Genomic DNA, 16,615 nt, shown 5'->3' with positions numbered 1-16,615 from the left:
GTTACAACACTACTTGCTTCGAAGGCCGCGGCCTGGAGTTACAGGCGGCCGTGCTACTACAGGCCACGGCCTGGTAGAATTGGCAACGTCGCAAGTGGTGTGTTGTTCACTGACAGGCGTCCCATAAGATAACATGGCAGACAGGTGACATCATCTCATTAATTCACACATTATTGATTTAAATTTAAATTTACGAACTTAAATTTATTAAAATATTGAAAATAAAACATACAGAATTGAAAACCGAAACAATATCAATTAAAATCTATATCTGTACATTTTTAAGCGGAGTCAATATTGTCATAGTATTGTAACCAATCTTTCGTAAATACAAAAATACCATTAGCTGCTTCCGAACAAAAACAGCTGTTACAACACCACTTGCGTCGTTGCCAGTTCGATGGCCACGGCCTGGAGCAAGGCCCCACTAGCAATGAATACACAAACTATAGTTTGTGTATTCATTGCCACTAGGTATAGTGGGGCCTTGCCTGGAGTTAAAGGCTGCCGTTCAAGTATCTTCATCAGTTGTAGCCATATTGGATTTTAGTTCCTTAAGAGCAATTTTAAATTTGTAACTGAATTTCTAAAAACCTGTAGTGAATATTGATTGGGAAGTTAAAATTAAGGTTTAGTGGTCCTCTAGAGAGAAAAGATTTTAGTTTTACCAGTTTCCATCCACTTAATAAGTTAATGATCATTAATTAAGCCTTTGCTTTAATTAAATAATTTATTAAGAAAAGACAAAAACAAATATTTGAAATATAATTCCCTTATTCCCTAGTACGCTAGTACTCTATGTTATAAACCTAATTGTAAATTTTCAAAACTATAAGCTTATATTTATTAATAACACGCCGGCATGCTGCTTCAAATTATGGCTATGTTCTGTCAAATTTAACATTGCTCTTATGGGACTAAAATCCAATATGGCTACCACTGATGAAGACTCTTATAAGCTATTTATCCGATCCATCATCTCGGAATGAATAATCAAAAGACCAGGAAAAAAGAATAATGTTAATTGGTTTTGTATGTGGTTTTGTTTTATCTCCATAAAGATATTTGTTTACTTCAAGATTCATTTGTCAATCAATCAATCAAGAAATGTATTTTCACAATAATTACAAATACGTAGGTTACAAAAGTGCAAACACCACACAATAGTTTGTCTGCACTAAAAATATTGTTTCTTACCATGTGAATTCAAATTTTTGAGTAAGAACGAGAACTGAGATAAGGCTTGTGTTTTACAAATCACAACATAAAAGTTGCCGTAATTCATATCGCTGTCTTCTTGAGGTGTTTCGGTCTTCTATTTCGGGTCGTCGTCAATAGCAACCACAATGGTGGCAAGTCATAGTGACTTTTGCTTTATGACGACCCGAAATAGAAGACCGAAACACAGTGGCAAGTCAAAGTGCATAATCTCACAGCCTAATTAAACGTTTTCTAACAGTGCCTAAAAGCGTAAACGTCTTATACTGCATAATTTCAAAGTGGGACCATCTCACATCACAGTGCCTAAAACCTATTTTATTGCATAGTGCTATAGTGCATAAGTCCTATAGCGAAACTGTCTCACAGTGCATAATATCATCGTGTAACTGTGTTATAGTGCCTAATTTCGTTTTACAATGCCTAATAGGCAAAATCCCAATAGTGCATAACGGAAAGGAGAGGGTTCTGCCATAGATAAAACATACTATGGTTCCGCTTAGTGAAACAGAAAAGTGACAGTGACTTATAGTATTGAACCTCTAGCAGCTAGCTTAAAATTATCGTGCAAAATTTAAGTATTGCCAGCAAAGGCTTGTATTCCTTTCATGAAAATTTATATATGTTGTATACATATATTCAACATACTGTAACAGAATAATACCCCCGCCACAGCAAACCTGCAGACTAAGCGAATTTCTATTTGCCCGAATTGAATGAGTACCTAGACGTGGAGGCTAATAAAGTGTGGATTTTAGTAAAATATTAGTAGCTTACTATAAAATAAATAAATTTGCCAAGTTTGATCAAAACATTTTCATAAACAAACAAACTACAACAATTTACACTATTCTCAATAACAATAACATAGGAATTTTAGATTTGCATTTTTTTAAATTGTTTTCCGTAACCAATAACCGTACAAAACACTTTGGTATACTACATTATTTTTTAAGCCCTTTAAAATTGCCTAGAGATAAATTGGGAGATAAATCGGTCCCAGTTCCAGGTCTTACCGTGCCACCTACGGTAATAACTACTTCCCTGTAGGGAAATTCGTGAAATTCGCATAACAAGCAATACATTTATGCACTATATAGGACAAAATTCGAATTAGGCACTGTAAGACATATTAACGATTGGAGCTGGGAAATTGCTATTTATCCCAATTATTCCACAAATTCCGAGCAACTACCGTTAGAAATCAAGCGGCTACATTTCCGCGTCACAGTTTGCTTCGCCATGACGATTAATAAATCACAAGACCAGACGTTGCCCACAACCGAACTGAGCGGACAGCGGATCAGCATGTTTCTCTCACGGACAGTTGTACGTTGCGTATTCCAGTGTGAGATCCAGCAAAAGCCACTTCATTCATGCTCCGGGCGGCCAGACTAAAGTAGTGTATGAGGAGGCACTCAGATAAACCAAACACATTGTCATTGTCACATTGACTCTTTGCCAATGAAAGAAACCTTGGGTGAAAGAAGGGGAAGATCTTCTAAATACTATAATTTATACCACTTCTCATTTAAAAATATTATTGTTATTAAAAAAAAAAAACATATTATCATTATGTTTAATAGTTATTTCCACTGTAGCTATTTCCATATCGAATTTCTTTTTAATACAACATCCTAACTATTGTGTTGCAATGGTTGCAATACTTAAAATATTTTTGATACTACAGTATATAATATGATTCTGTTAATCTGTTTAGGCCTCAAGTAGTTGAATCGTTTTTCTGGTAGTTGGAGAGGATACTGGTATTTGAATATAGATTATATAACTACCATTATATTAGTAGGCCTACTGTTATAATTTATTGTTATGTGATTAATTAATCTTCCCCCATAAACTATTAAAAATATGCTCAAATAAGTTAAATATTTTTTTTATTTGCATTATTATAATTAAGCAGGTGTTCCCCACTGTATCTAGTTTCACAAATATCACAACATCATCTGACCACATTTATTATGGATCCAATTTTCTCCAATATTCTGCTGCCATGACATTTAAGTTCTTTTAAATAAATAAATTCTTTGAAACGTGCTTTAGAATGTTTTATACATAAACCCAACAAAGGCCCAACGATTCTTTCCTTTGTAGGGCAACGAATACAATTTTCCGTTGGGCCATAACGTTGACAAATCGTTAAAATTTCCGCCAACCATTTCCCAATAACCGTGCCGACCTTTTCCCAACGTTGGGCCAACGATGTGTGCTACTTGGGACAGTATTTGGATATTATAAAGTAATTCTAATTATGATTTATGCTAAAGGAATGAGAAAAGTTTGAGGAATATTATAGTGTTGAGGTTTTAAAAAATACGGTACTCCTGTATTATTGTAATATCGTTATTATTGGTACAGTTTTTACTTGACTTAAGTGTTGTTTCTCTTGTACTAATACACTATTAATCGCAAAACTACTGCAGCTAACTTCATATGTCATCACTAATGTTCCTACAGTTGTTGAAATTCTCTAGATCAGTCATCGGACGTTCTTTCTGTAATCCTCGTGATTAATGTTCCATAGTCTATTTTAGTATTCGGAGACTTTGACACCAGCCCTCCTCTTAATTTGTCTGTGAAAAAAACATATTAACACGTTAAAAAAGAGCCAACTGGCAAATCATAATTAACTAAAAAAACAGCAAACACTACTTTCTGGAAACTATTCTTCCCTGGCCCAAGCAGTTGCAATTTTTACTTTCTCATTGTATTCAATCCAAAGTTTATAGGTAGGTATAGTTTTTGTCAACATGTACGAATTTCACTTTTTTGTGGAAATATCCCTTTTGGTTCCGAGGGTCACCCTGAACTAAAATTTAAATTTTTAATGCAGATTTTTCCATAAAATACCGCTTATTAGATAAAAAAACTTGAACGTTTTTAATTAAATTACACATACCCCAATCGCTGTAAAAACTATGGTCCAAAAGTTATTGCAACTTTAGTGGTTTCCCCAGAAAATATTATAGTTGAGGTTGTGGCAAGCAAAAACTCACAGGTCCACAAATCAAAATGTTGAGTATCGCAGAATTAATTATTTCAAGTAATTTTACAGCTGATACTGTAAATAAAACATTATGCAATTGGATTATTAATTAATCGGGCTCAGAAATCAATTTACCATCGGTAATACACAACTTAATTGCGTATCTAAAAAATAAAGTTTAATATCGGGCGAGGTTATGCCTGGACTTGTGGGACATGTGAGCTTATGGACAGTACAAATCAAGGATAATATGTGTGGTTATGACTAAACCAATTAATAGTCCTATAATTTCATAACAAACTAGTGGCTTGTAGGGGCAATAGCCCCTATAAATATATATTCCTTGTACAATTATTAGTCTCATGGGTTACCCTACCTTGATTGTCGTTTAACATTTTTGTATATTATAATATGTATAATAGTTATTACATACCTGCATAATGCATGTTGATGTCTGCTCAATTTAAAATAAAAATTACCAAAGGACTTTTCAGGTGGCGTGTTTATAATATAAATTTTCTAATCATAATACAACTAAGGAAAACTTTCAATAATAATCTTCATGACTATTAATTAAAAATATACAAATTTCTTTGAATACAGACAAATTCACTTAGATAAAACACATGGAGATAAATTGTTCAAATAAATGCCAATTTTTGTGAAAACTTTCCTTGTAAACTTAAAAGGCATATTAGGATCTGTAGATATTAGTTTTATTTTTGGCATGAAAAATGTGTCCCCTTTGCCTACTCCAGTAATTACTTACTAACTTTACACTTTTTTCAGACGTTACTAACACAACCAATCGTACTCCATTAACTAATCCAGACCCTAGCTTCATATTTCTAATGAGCATCATCACTATTGAACCAACTTTTAAAACTAATTCGTATGGTTGCATTCCAGATCGTGCAATTGAATTTATATAGTCCATTGGTATGTTCAACCTCTCTTCAGGGTTAGTATACATATTACAGTGCATATTAAATATTACCATTATGCTTTAAATGAAGTTAAACCCATGTTTTAAAGTAAACAAAGCAGACATGACCTAGATTCCCATGTTATTTAAATGTGAATTATTTTATTCCATAACAACCTTTTGGTGCATAATCAAGAAAAATGAATAATTTTCCCCAAAACTTCATGCCCAGACCTTTAAAATGAGACCCCTCCCAGCTTTCTACGGCCTCCTGTTCGCTCACAATTTCATTGTAAAATTTTGGGCTTACGAAATTAGATATATAGATTGTTTATCATACAAAGAATTACTCCCACCGCTTACCCATAATACTGGTTATTACCATTATTAACAAGCTAATAGAAGAAAGTATGTGTCAGATTGCTGATACAGTTTTTTCTGTTTAATATTTGCTACCGGTATGTAAGTTTATTAAACTTTACCTGAGCGCATGGAAAATGTCTTGTTGCCATGTACATGGGGCAAGGTAGTCCTGTCAGGCTCACTGGCTAGACTGTAGTTATCCATGGCTGGAGAAGGGTAGGAATCAAAAGCTGCACTCCAGTCCTCTGAATAGGGATAGGGGGACCACTGAGGCCACATATGCTTGTAGTGGTAATGCTCATCCCAACCCTTGTGGGAAATCTGTTCATGGAAACAAACAAGCAATTTAATAATCAATCTACAACCGTTTGTGTGTTTATTTATCCTAACCGAATCATCATGTTTGACTAGCCAAAAATTTCTAATCAATCTCATGTTTAGATTTTGTTCCTAATTAATTATGTATTTAATTAAATGTTTGAGTTGCTCTAGGTACAAGGTTAAAAAAATACAACTTAGCATCTACAGATCAATATTTTACATTAATTTGTACTAGTTACGATAGTGGAAATTTAATTTGTGAAACAAAAAATCCCCAAGAATCTCTGTAACACAGCAGAATATTTATTTTCTGAAGCTATGAGCTTTTTTAAAGTTATGAGCTTGTATTATAGTCTGCTACCAGCAATACCCGACTTTGACCGGGTACAAATATAATGTACAATAATGGGATTTTTATTTCTGTCTCATAGATGAACACTAATCAATTTGTAAAACGTGACTGATTTTATGAACAAAAATAAAGAACACTTTTATTTAGCATTTACAATTGGCTATCGAACTACAAAAGATTAAATAAAAGGTAACTGAAATATCACGATTTTTAATTGTAAAATGATATAGAACAAGGCTCAGCTAAGTCAGGTTTGCTTAATTGTAGAACAAAATATCGCGATACTGTATATTAATAAAGTTATCATATTCGATCATTTTGGGTCTGGTGTCGTTCGATGGTAATTTATTTTTAGAAAATCTTTATTGTTTCAAAACTATATATAATTGTACGATTATGAATGACACAATGTGTGAAACAATTAAATGCCAAATAAATGTTTAATGCCAAATAAAAGTGTTCTTGGCATTTTTTCATAAAACCAGAGATTTTTTTCGCAATTTAAATTTTAAAATTAAAATTACCGCAATTTCAAAATTTTGAATTTGATAACTTTTCGTCTACCATGGATCAATACTATTGTAACATAAATATCAATATTTATAATGATCAGTTGGAAGAATACAAAGATAAAAATGGTTATGTGAAAAATATAAAGTGGTGGATATTTGGTTAATGATGCGATTTCCGAAAAAGTAATTTTTGATTTTCTCGTTATTTTAGTTCCCCGATGGTCCTACTTGAAGCTGGGCACCCTGTATAAGATGCTTTAATTTACACAAAGTGTTGTTCCCGATGAGATGAGACAAATCAAAGTATAGACATTTGAAGAAACTTGCCTACGTCATTATGTTGTATCAAGTAGGTGCTGTTAAATTAAATGCCTTTATTCAATAACAATAAGACAGTTAATAAGTACCAACTTTTTGCAGCAAATAAGACTTGGTAGCGCAAATATTTTCTAAAATTCTTCAAATAACTGACAAGCACCCTTTCTCAACAAATTCCTTTTCCAGGATTACTCGCTATTTACATATAAAAAATCATACCTTGTGTCGCATGTGCTCATAAATGACTTTCATAGCCAACAACGTAGCTCCAAGCAACGCTACTTTGCTGACAATGAATGATTGGACCACGAATATCTTGAGAGCAGTAAATACAGCAGCTGCAAAACTTGTAAGCTTGAAACCCATCAGAACAGGAATCAGGTACTTCTCTACTTTTTTACTTCTATCTGAAAAAGAACCAACTACTGATAGGAATATTCTATCAAAATAAAACAACTTCCTCTTTGTTGATACAATTCTCTCCAGTGAGTAAATGTTCCTTCCCATCTTGTATTTTAAACAATTGCACTAACAGACGTTAATAATTTTTTATATAGATAATTTTGGGAGCTGAAATCATTAAAAAAACAACTATCTTAGATAGGACTATCCAAATAATTTCTACTGTCGAATCAAACATTGCATCAGGTAAAATATTTATATGATTTTGTTTAAATATCAAGTTCTATAATTCACTGGCCCGGAGCTAAATTTCACAAAACAGACCTCCTGCTCTGATATAGGCCTAAACTTAACATTACGATCTAAATATGTTTAGAGGAGTGTTACAGGTTCGATGGAGAAGCCTTGTTAAGGAATATGACTGGCTTGCTGAAGTGAACCTGAGTTTGTCAGTTTAAGATACAGTAAAACTAAGTGCATTTGCGTCTTAATAAATACCTGTCTCTACAGCACTCGTGTTCAACACATCGGCTAATGGCTTAGTTGTGTAGTTAGTACCATCGTAGTCATTGTTAGTACTGAGGGTGGTGATATTAGTATCTGGCTTCTGCTGCTTAGTTGTGGGATGTCCTTCAGTGACAACAGCACATGCTATCAATGCTATGGCCACTTTCACGTTCATCTCCCTAGAATATGTGTAGTTTGTTGCAATTAGTTAATGATGTGTCTTTAACCTAATTCATAATCTGGACAATAGTTACACAATATTTTTATGGTATAATACTTTTAGGTCATCAAGAGAGAAAATCCTATTTAAAGGATTTCATTTTTTGCTTGATTTAGCTAGTTTGTTGTCACCAAACCATTGTTCGGGGGTGAGGGTTTAAACTCATAAAATTAAGATTAAAACTATGTAAAAGACAACAAATATGTAAGAAACCCTTTAATAATAGTGAGGCTATGCTGTACACACTTTAGCTACACGGGTGAAAGAAGAGTCAATACATCTAATAGTTCCTACAAACGCATAATTTTGTGTAACTTAACTTAATATTAACATTTGTTTTTTATTCCAATATGGCCTCGCCTTAAATTTTTCCTAGTATGTTCAAATGCTATGCTATACTCTGATGGATATATTTGATTTATTAGTTCATCTGATTGTATGGATTTTCATTTAAAATTGTTTTTCAAATCCATCTAGGATTATAGCAGTAACAACTATTATGGGTTCTGCCAAAAACTACCTTCAGGGATGCACTATGAACACCATTAATATGGAATCTACAATTTGCCTTTTAAACTGATCAAATGCAGATTTTTCGTTCAGCTGTGAATAATAGGCAACTGATGTTAACCAACATTTTTATTTACTTTTAAAAAATAAGCTGTAAAATGGGACTTTGCCCCTTTGGTACTAATGAGAAAATAAATTATGACATTTAACAAAATGTATGTTTGAATATTAAAAGGCTCTTTTAAGAAATGTTTTGAGATTAAATGAAAATACTCCTTGCTGCAGCAAACCTGCAGACTAAGCGAATTTCTATTTGCCTAAATTTTAATTAGGTACAGAAATCAATTCTTAAAAATATCAAATTTATTCCTTATTTGAATAATACTTGGATTAATGAGTTAAGTTTGCTACTTTGAAACCTAATAAAGTTTATTTTTAGTAAAATATTAACAGATTTGTTGGATGTCAATGGATAATAGATTAACACCCAAAGGTGTAGCCTTTATATCTAAAATTGTAACCCTGTAGCTTAATATTGGACAACAAGGAAGTCACATAGGGTGAAATATTTCTTTTTATGATTAACCATGTTACATGTTTTTTTTATCCATATCATAAAATATTAGCATCATAAAAAATAAGTACAGTAGTATTGTTGTGGTTTAAGTACATATAGTAAAAATATGAAGTTTTATTCTTAAAAATGAATTCTGTTCACATCCCAATATATAAAAAATGTATTGAAAATAGTACAGTATGCCTAATTTTTGATCCATATTTGGTTTCCACATCGGTATTTTAGTTTAGGAAGCCCGTTCACATAGACTTACAGATCTGATACGTTCCACGCACAGATCTGTAGTCTATGTGAACGAGCAAATGCAAGGTTAAAAGAGGCCGCCAACCTATTAAATTCAAAAAAATAGCATAGTAAGTTTATTTCTAATAATAGTACTTTCTTCTTTGGAGTATGTTTGTACATATTTGATAGTATGCACAGAAAATAGGTTCATACAAACCCAAAAATGTGTACCCATAAAACAAAACATTTTAGCTTAACCAGAACAACTTGCATGTCAAAATTGTGAGCGGTCCATTAAAGTTCGTCCTCTTGCAATTTAAACACCTTTAGGTTGACAGGAAGTATCACATGTGATGCAGACGTCACACCTACGTACTACGAAGACGTACGCCGCTCACCAGCACCACTCGCACTCACGCACTGTAGGTTCTATACTCACGCGTAGTCTTATCTCCACACGTTCTGCTCCCATTTACACTCCCTGGCTCCCGTCTTGTTGGTAGTCGCTGAATTAATGCCCGATGGTTGATAACACACTTTGAAATATACCTACAATTATTTACTCAACCTCTCATCAACAATTACCACTATCGCGATGTAATTATTCCTCAGATTTGGTGAGAGAGGGTGAATTTGCATAAATCTTATTACCGTACTGTTCTATAACATTTCTTCATTCACTAGAGGCGTCAGGGAGTCAGTTCAACATTATGAACTACACCTTTAAAAGTTCATGTACATTTTAATCTTGTCCATTAGATGCGTTTGGATTGTTTAGCGGGGTTAGGATTTAGGGTTAGGGTTAGGATGCAGCCTTTACAAAATTCTGAGCTTGATTTTTTAACAAGATATTATTTACTTGTGGAGTTAACGAATAACAAAAAATGCAATTGGCTACAGCTGGTCCATATAGATAGACTTCAGCATCCAATAGTCAATGGTATTAGGTACTAGTGTTCCATTGTGTATACTGAATCTATTCAAATCATTGAATATACTCGTAATAGATAATGGTTTTGGTTTTAATAATTCAAAAACCTATTATGATACACGACTCAGTATAAAACAGCCCAAACGTTGTGTCTGCTAGAGCATGGGATTGCTTACAAACATACATTCCTGACGTGTAAATCATAACTGCATACATATGTAGAAAATGTCGTATCGGCTTTTTTACATCCATTTTGACTAACAAATCTATTGATAACAATTTTATAAGCTGAAGCAAGCTTATAAAATTGTTATAAGTTGTACACTGAAACTACATATTTAGGGGTTGTGTTTATTCAATGACGCTAGATTCGTATACTTTAATATATATTTTATCTCATTGTTTCATGCCATTGCAAAAATAAATTTTGTGTTTGCAGTGGCATTCCGAAATCCACTAAATGTCGATGTTCACGTAGGTACTTTATTCGTGGTTTCCGTGCAGTAGCAGACATTGCGGATATGTGATGCAGTATGCACTGCGGGAAGGTTCGTTGACTGCATTTTAATAATTAATTGTCTGTCTCGCTAGTGACAAAGCCTTGTACCTAGCCTGGGAGTTCACGCTCTAGTAACTCTACAACCCCGCGCCAGTACCTTGCGTGGACCAGTTCTCTTGCGGACCTCTTTTTATTAGCTAACTGCTGAGTAAATATTTCTCATTATAAATTAACTAGCAGAGTACCCGTCCTTCGTACGGGGTTGGAATATAAGTATAAAATGCTTATTGCAGTTATACTTAAGCTTTGTGTTTGCAATAAGGGAGGACACAGTTTGATGAATTTGCTTTTTTAAATTTACAGTATTCTATAGCATTACACAACTACCATAGCCATAATGTTCTACCACTTCACCTAAACAATAGAGAAAAATAAACTATCAACAATTCGCACAATAACACAAATTATTCATGAAATGAAAAACATAAACATAACTATAAATAATCCTACTTTGACAGTTCTCATTGCGAATCACAGTTTTTTGTTGCTGCTTAGTTTAAATTAGCTATTATCATAAATGCATAAAAAAAATTTAGTGCTGCACACTGTTGGTAAATCTTATAACTTTTTTAATGCTTTTCCATATCATAGAACCAACTTTTTTAGTTGAAACAGCTGACTATTTTTTTTTTATAAATTCTTTAATTCCCTTTAAATATGAATACTCATAAGGTTAACATGGAGAGTTACAGAGCCACTGGGGCGAAGCCCGAAAGGATTTTTGAGATAAGAATATGCCTATAATGTTAATCGGGAATGTAAGCTATCATCATGCCAAATTTCAGCCCAATCCGTCCAGTGGTTTATGCGTGATTGAACTTCAAACAAACAAACACACAAACTTTCACAATTATAATACTAGTTAACCGCCCGTGCTCCGCCACGGGAATATTGTCAGCAATAAAAGACATAATAATTAACAAATAGTCAAGTCAATAATTTATTTTCACATAACGTTTTACAGATCCAGCATAGCTGGGAAACAGGTGAAATGGTCATGGACAATTAAAATACATAAAACTATAATAACTATACAATATGCTAACAAATCAAATATATACATCATTTAAAAAATCATCAAATTTGTAATACCCTTTATTAAGCAGCAATTTGGTAACTTCTTTTTTGTATTTTTCAAAAGATTCTAATGATTTAATATTATCAGGCAGTTTATTATACAGTTTTTCCCTAGGTATTGTGGAAGAGTTTCTAGTGAGGCAAGTCTATGAATGGGCAGTTGTAAATCATTTCGATGTCGTGTTAAATAATTGTGGTTATGGTTTTCATTCATAAAATATTGAAGATTTTTTTAAATAAATATTAAAGTTTGCAGGATATAAACAGACGGAAGTGTTAATATTTTCAATTCTCTAAATAATAATTTACAGGATTGCCTAGGCTTTGAAAATGTCATAATTCTAAGGATCTCTTTTTGAATTTTGAAAATGGTTTCGGCATTTGAGCAGCTGCCCCAGAACTCTATTCCATACAACATGTTTGACACAAACAAAGCATAATAAACAATCATCCTTGTTCTGAGGTCAGTAACATGCTGCAGGACAGACATCTGGAAACAGACTGTATTTAGTTTATTAGCTAAAATTGATGTGTATTTATCCCAATTTATTTAAAGTGTTTTGTACCTGAATACCTAAAAATTTTGTAGATGATGTTTCATTAATAATTTCCCCCTGAAAATTAATATTTAATTCGATGGTTTAATATTTAATTCGATTTAATACTGTTTATTTTTGTATTTTATTTAGGGGCTGCTTAATTTTTTACATGAAACAGAACTGGTAGTTGGCCTGTATAAACTATTTTATGTTAAACAAACCGATATATTAGTTTAACCAAATAAATGTTTTAGTACCTGGGGACCGAGCTTTGCTCGGGAAACCTTATCACTACACTATACTTTGAGAGTATTCTTTGGTCAATGTAAATCTATCCCAAAAATATTAATTTGCGGTAAATTGTTTCATGACATCAATTTAACTTCTATTAAAATAATGATATCATAGTTTACTGAAATGATGAGATAGTAGAGTTTTTAACAATTTGTTTGGTTCCTCATAAACGCCCAAAACTATAGATAATACAGTATTTTTCACGCTGAATTCGAAAAAGGCTATCAGCAGTAAGAAAATCTTCTCACCTTCCTTCCTTTGAAGTATTAGTTACTGCAAGAACTTGGACCGGAACCTTAATAAGCAGCAACTTATACTATGGAGATAATTTATTCATGTAGATTCCTATATTCGTTGTTTTTTTGTTCATTACATTTGTTGTATCGAATAAAGATAGTCACTTACATGTAAATCACGCATCAGCAGTTGGTCACATTTCACGAATCTTTGATTCATTCTGTGAGTAAAAGATCTGTGTTTACGTCGTATATTTAAAGTTGGACATACTTGGGTTCAATATTAGAGGGTATTGACATTCCAATCCGATGGTAAAAGGAGTTCCGGATCTTAAGATTATAAAGACTACCTCTACCAGAAAGATGTTGATGCAAGTGAGACTTAGAACTCGCCATTTCAAATGCAGAGTTGTATGATATTATATTATTCAAAAAGTTTTGTTGTTGTTTCTTTTGACCCTTAATACTTTATTTAAAGTCGCTGTAGCCCCGTTGATAATATTTTCCATAAACTCAAAATGTTGATAAGGAGCTCATTTTACCTTCCCCTTGTGACAACATAAGGAGAGTGTCCCTGTTAGTCTGTTCTGACTCAAAATTCATAGATTTGCAGTAGTGACAAATCCAATTTAACGACCCCAATTCAAAAGAGTTGGTGTTTTTTTTTAGGGACTTATTAAATAACAAACAACATCACTACTCTTTACTTTTTTAGTTCGATGGTTCTCTACGTGTTTTTTTCGTTCTAAATGTCTCTTTACGCCCGGTTAAGGATTACCTTTTCTTTTTCTTTTTGTACATTTCACACCCTGGGGTTAATGATACAGTTTTATAACGCTGTAATGACCCGAGTCAACATTGCCATTAACATCAAGTCACATACTTCTTCGCCAGAACCAAAATCGTAAAAAATATTTAGGCTATAGTTCACTGATAAATTGTAGTTCCACGTATCCCAGCGTACTCCCCATCTCAAAAAGGTAAAGTTTGGTACTGCTGAACGTTGATCTTGAGTAAGATCAATCACTTAAGATAAAATGTTTGTATGTTTCCCACTCATTAGCAATTATATCTGTACAAATTGCAAGCGGATTTCCCTATGATTGTTCTGGTGGCTATAGAGAATAAATTATATTGATCAAAACAATAAGTTTCCGTCCCCTACTATAGGTATCTATCTATATATAAATAGGCAAGCATGTTTCTTTTAAACCTTTTTTCTCAGCTCGTGTGCATCGTAGGGAAAATCTACGCATACCGTTAGAAAGCTATTTTCCTGTAGGTGTGCAGAATCCCTTTATAAATTTAAATAGGCTCAAAGATAAGCGCAAAAAATGAGTTTAAAAATTTGAAAAAATTAACATGGATCTTATGCGTTGCCATGCTGGTGACGAAATAACAACGAAATATAAACAGAAAATCAAAACAAATGGAAGATACTCCAATCACATGTTTTATTTACAATGTGGGTGAAACATTTAACATAAGTGAGTACATTACATATTTTTGGTCGAGTTTCGACCACTGGACGACCTCTAGTTATTTTACATTCCATACTCAAACTTAAACTCAATTACCACTTTCCTTCAGATCACTTCGCAGGAAAACTAAAACATTGCAAAAATACAAAATTTACACCAAAACATACAAATAATGTTCAAATACATTTATAAATAATACATTGTGGTATTAAAAGTTAACACATACACTTTTCTTGATCAAAATCGTGTGTTTATAAACAGGAACTCCTAGATTAATAATGACACACTGAAAGTGAGGTTATGAAAATAATAACAAATGTCTGACAAACATTAAACAGCTGACGAATAATTTATTAACTGTGTTTTATATTCTTCAATAAGAATTGTATTGACTCGACCTTTGAAGGGCTGTAGGTCTTAACCCTTAGAAAAAACGTGAATTCTAATGAAGTTCGGCAAATCTATGCATTATCCCCTTTAATTTGACACATAGATCTTGTGGATCGGTCCAGTAATTACTGAGAAAACAGTGTTACAACTGTGTATTAAATATATAGATTAGTAAGATGAATATATTTAATACGAGTACCCTACGGTTGAAAGTTTGTTCCTGATAAGGTGTTTTGTTTTTATACTTACCTCCACATATTATTCCTAAACTTATTATAATATTGTTAAACACGCGTCTGGGTGTGCAAATTTGCAAACTGGCTTTAGATTTTTGATTGTAGCAATATAACTAAAAAAAAAATGCCCCCGCCACAGCAAACCTGCAGACTTTGCAACAACTAATACTTATAAATAACAAAAGCAAATGATTCAATCAGCTGTTATGTTTTAAAACACCTGATTGACGTATAACAGATGATTCTAAAGATATTTAGACAATGTAATAGGAGTATTAGCATTGTTTGAATGGAGAAAAATGGTCATGCATTTGGAAAAGAAGACATTTCTCTGTTATTATTTAAGCACTCTTAACAAATAAGGTATCATAAAAAAACTACATAAAATTTACTTACTGTTTTTGTCACTTGCAATTTTTTTGTAAAGCTAACGGTTTTCGTGAAATTTGGCTTCAAACATTTTAAATGACCGCCATTTTGAAACGGTTGATGCTTTTTTAGTATAATAATTATAAAAAAAACATAGGTCTTAATAAGATAAACATTTTTGCAAAATCTTAATGCTGTATCTCGAAACGTTTAGGAGTTATTATTTTGTTGTAAAAAATACATAAATACAGATTGACGGAAAACTAGGCACCACAGACCCATGTTCCTATGGCGAAATGTATTTGTATTGGCCTAAGCAATAGCAATAACGCTATATAGATGAGTTACGGGAAACCCTGTATACATTTGTATTACTTACCTTATATTGATTACTATAACTGAAACATTCATATAGAAGACCGCTCAATAGTTTTTGGTACGAAATCGCACAGACTCCCTCAGGGACAGAGATTAACTCGCTCATTGAAGTATTTTTTTTTAAATAAGTACATTAATTAAGTAATTACATTCAATTACAAGTCAGTTGACACCACTCTTGTAATGTAGTGGCCTTTCGTAAAATATTACAATAGACATTGTAATTTAATAGATACAAACTGGGATGAGGCCTTATTAATGGCATATTTTATCTGTCTATAGTTATGACCTAGTAGGTTGCCATTTTTACGTTTTTTGTCCGACGCCAATATGAGTTTAATTATGTTCCAGTTGGAAAAATAATGTTTACGGATACGATACTGATAAATACATTTCTGCAGTATTGTCATGATTCTAAAAGCAATACAATACAGTATTTGTGCGTGTATTGAAATTACTAATTATTGTAGGTAGTTGTATTACAATTTTCGGATGGTAATTCATGATGATCAGTATCTCTGTCTGTTGCGGCAAATTTCACACTTTGATATGGTAGCGTCTACAACAGGTAACTGCAACCGAGTTGTTCCGGGTGGGAGATATTACGGGTTCTTCGAAACGGAGTGCGAGGAACCTCTGTAAACTTAGGGTGAATTGAGAAAGATTATGAT

General features: G+C 32.9%; 1 protein-coding gene across 1 annotated transcript; it reads right to left on the bottom strand.

Moving 5' to 3' along the window:
• Positions 1–3,620: 3,620 nt before the first annotated feature.
• LOC128984965 (uncharacterized) lies at positions 3,621–9,904 on the bottom strand. Its single transcript, XM_054404335.1, has 5 exons — positions 9,779–9,904; positions 7,914–8,101; positions 7,233–7,420; positions 5,630–5,831; positions 3,621–3,809 (listed from the first exon to the last, which is right to left on the bottom strand). The coding sequence occupies exons 2-5, from the start codon at positions 8,095–8,097 to the stop codon at positions 3,712–3,714; spliced, it is 672 nt and encodes a 223-aa protein (XP_054260310.1). The 5' UTR covers positions 8,098–8,101; positions 9,779–9,904; the 3' UTR covers positions 3,621–3,711.
• Positions 9,905–16,615: the final 6,711 nt, after the last annotated feature.

The sequence above is a fragment of the Macrosteles quadrilineatus genome, unplaced genomic scaffold (assembly GCF_028750875.1).
Source record: "Macrosteles quadrilineatus isolate MER2022 unplaced genomic scaffold, UCM_ALF_1.0 Scaffold_2__2_contigs__length_208266976, whole genome shotgun sequence".
Classification (NCBI taxonomy): Eukaryota; Metazoa; Arthropoda; class Insecta; order Hemiptera; family Cicadellidae; genus Macrosteles; species Macrosteles quadrilineatus.
This window is presented reverse-complemented; position numbering and strand designations above follow the sequence as displayed.

Excerpts from the sequence above, each read along its gene's own strand:
- LOC128984965 (XM_054404335.1), bottom strand. The coding sequence starts at position 8,097 with ATGAACGTGAAAGTGGCCATAGCATTGATAGCATGTGCTGTTGTCACT. Across the intron at positions 7,421-7,913 it reads CACGAGTGCTGTAGAGACAG|ATAGAAGTAAAAAAGTAGAG; the intron begins GTATTTATTAAG and ends GTTCTTTTTCAG. Across the intron at positions 3,810-5,629 it reads GACATTTTCCATGCGCTCAG|ACAAATTAAGAGGAGGGCTG; the intron begins GTAAAGTTTAAT and ends TTTTTTTCACAG.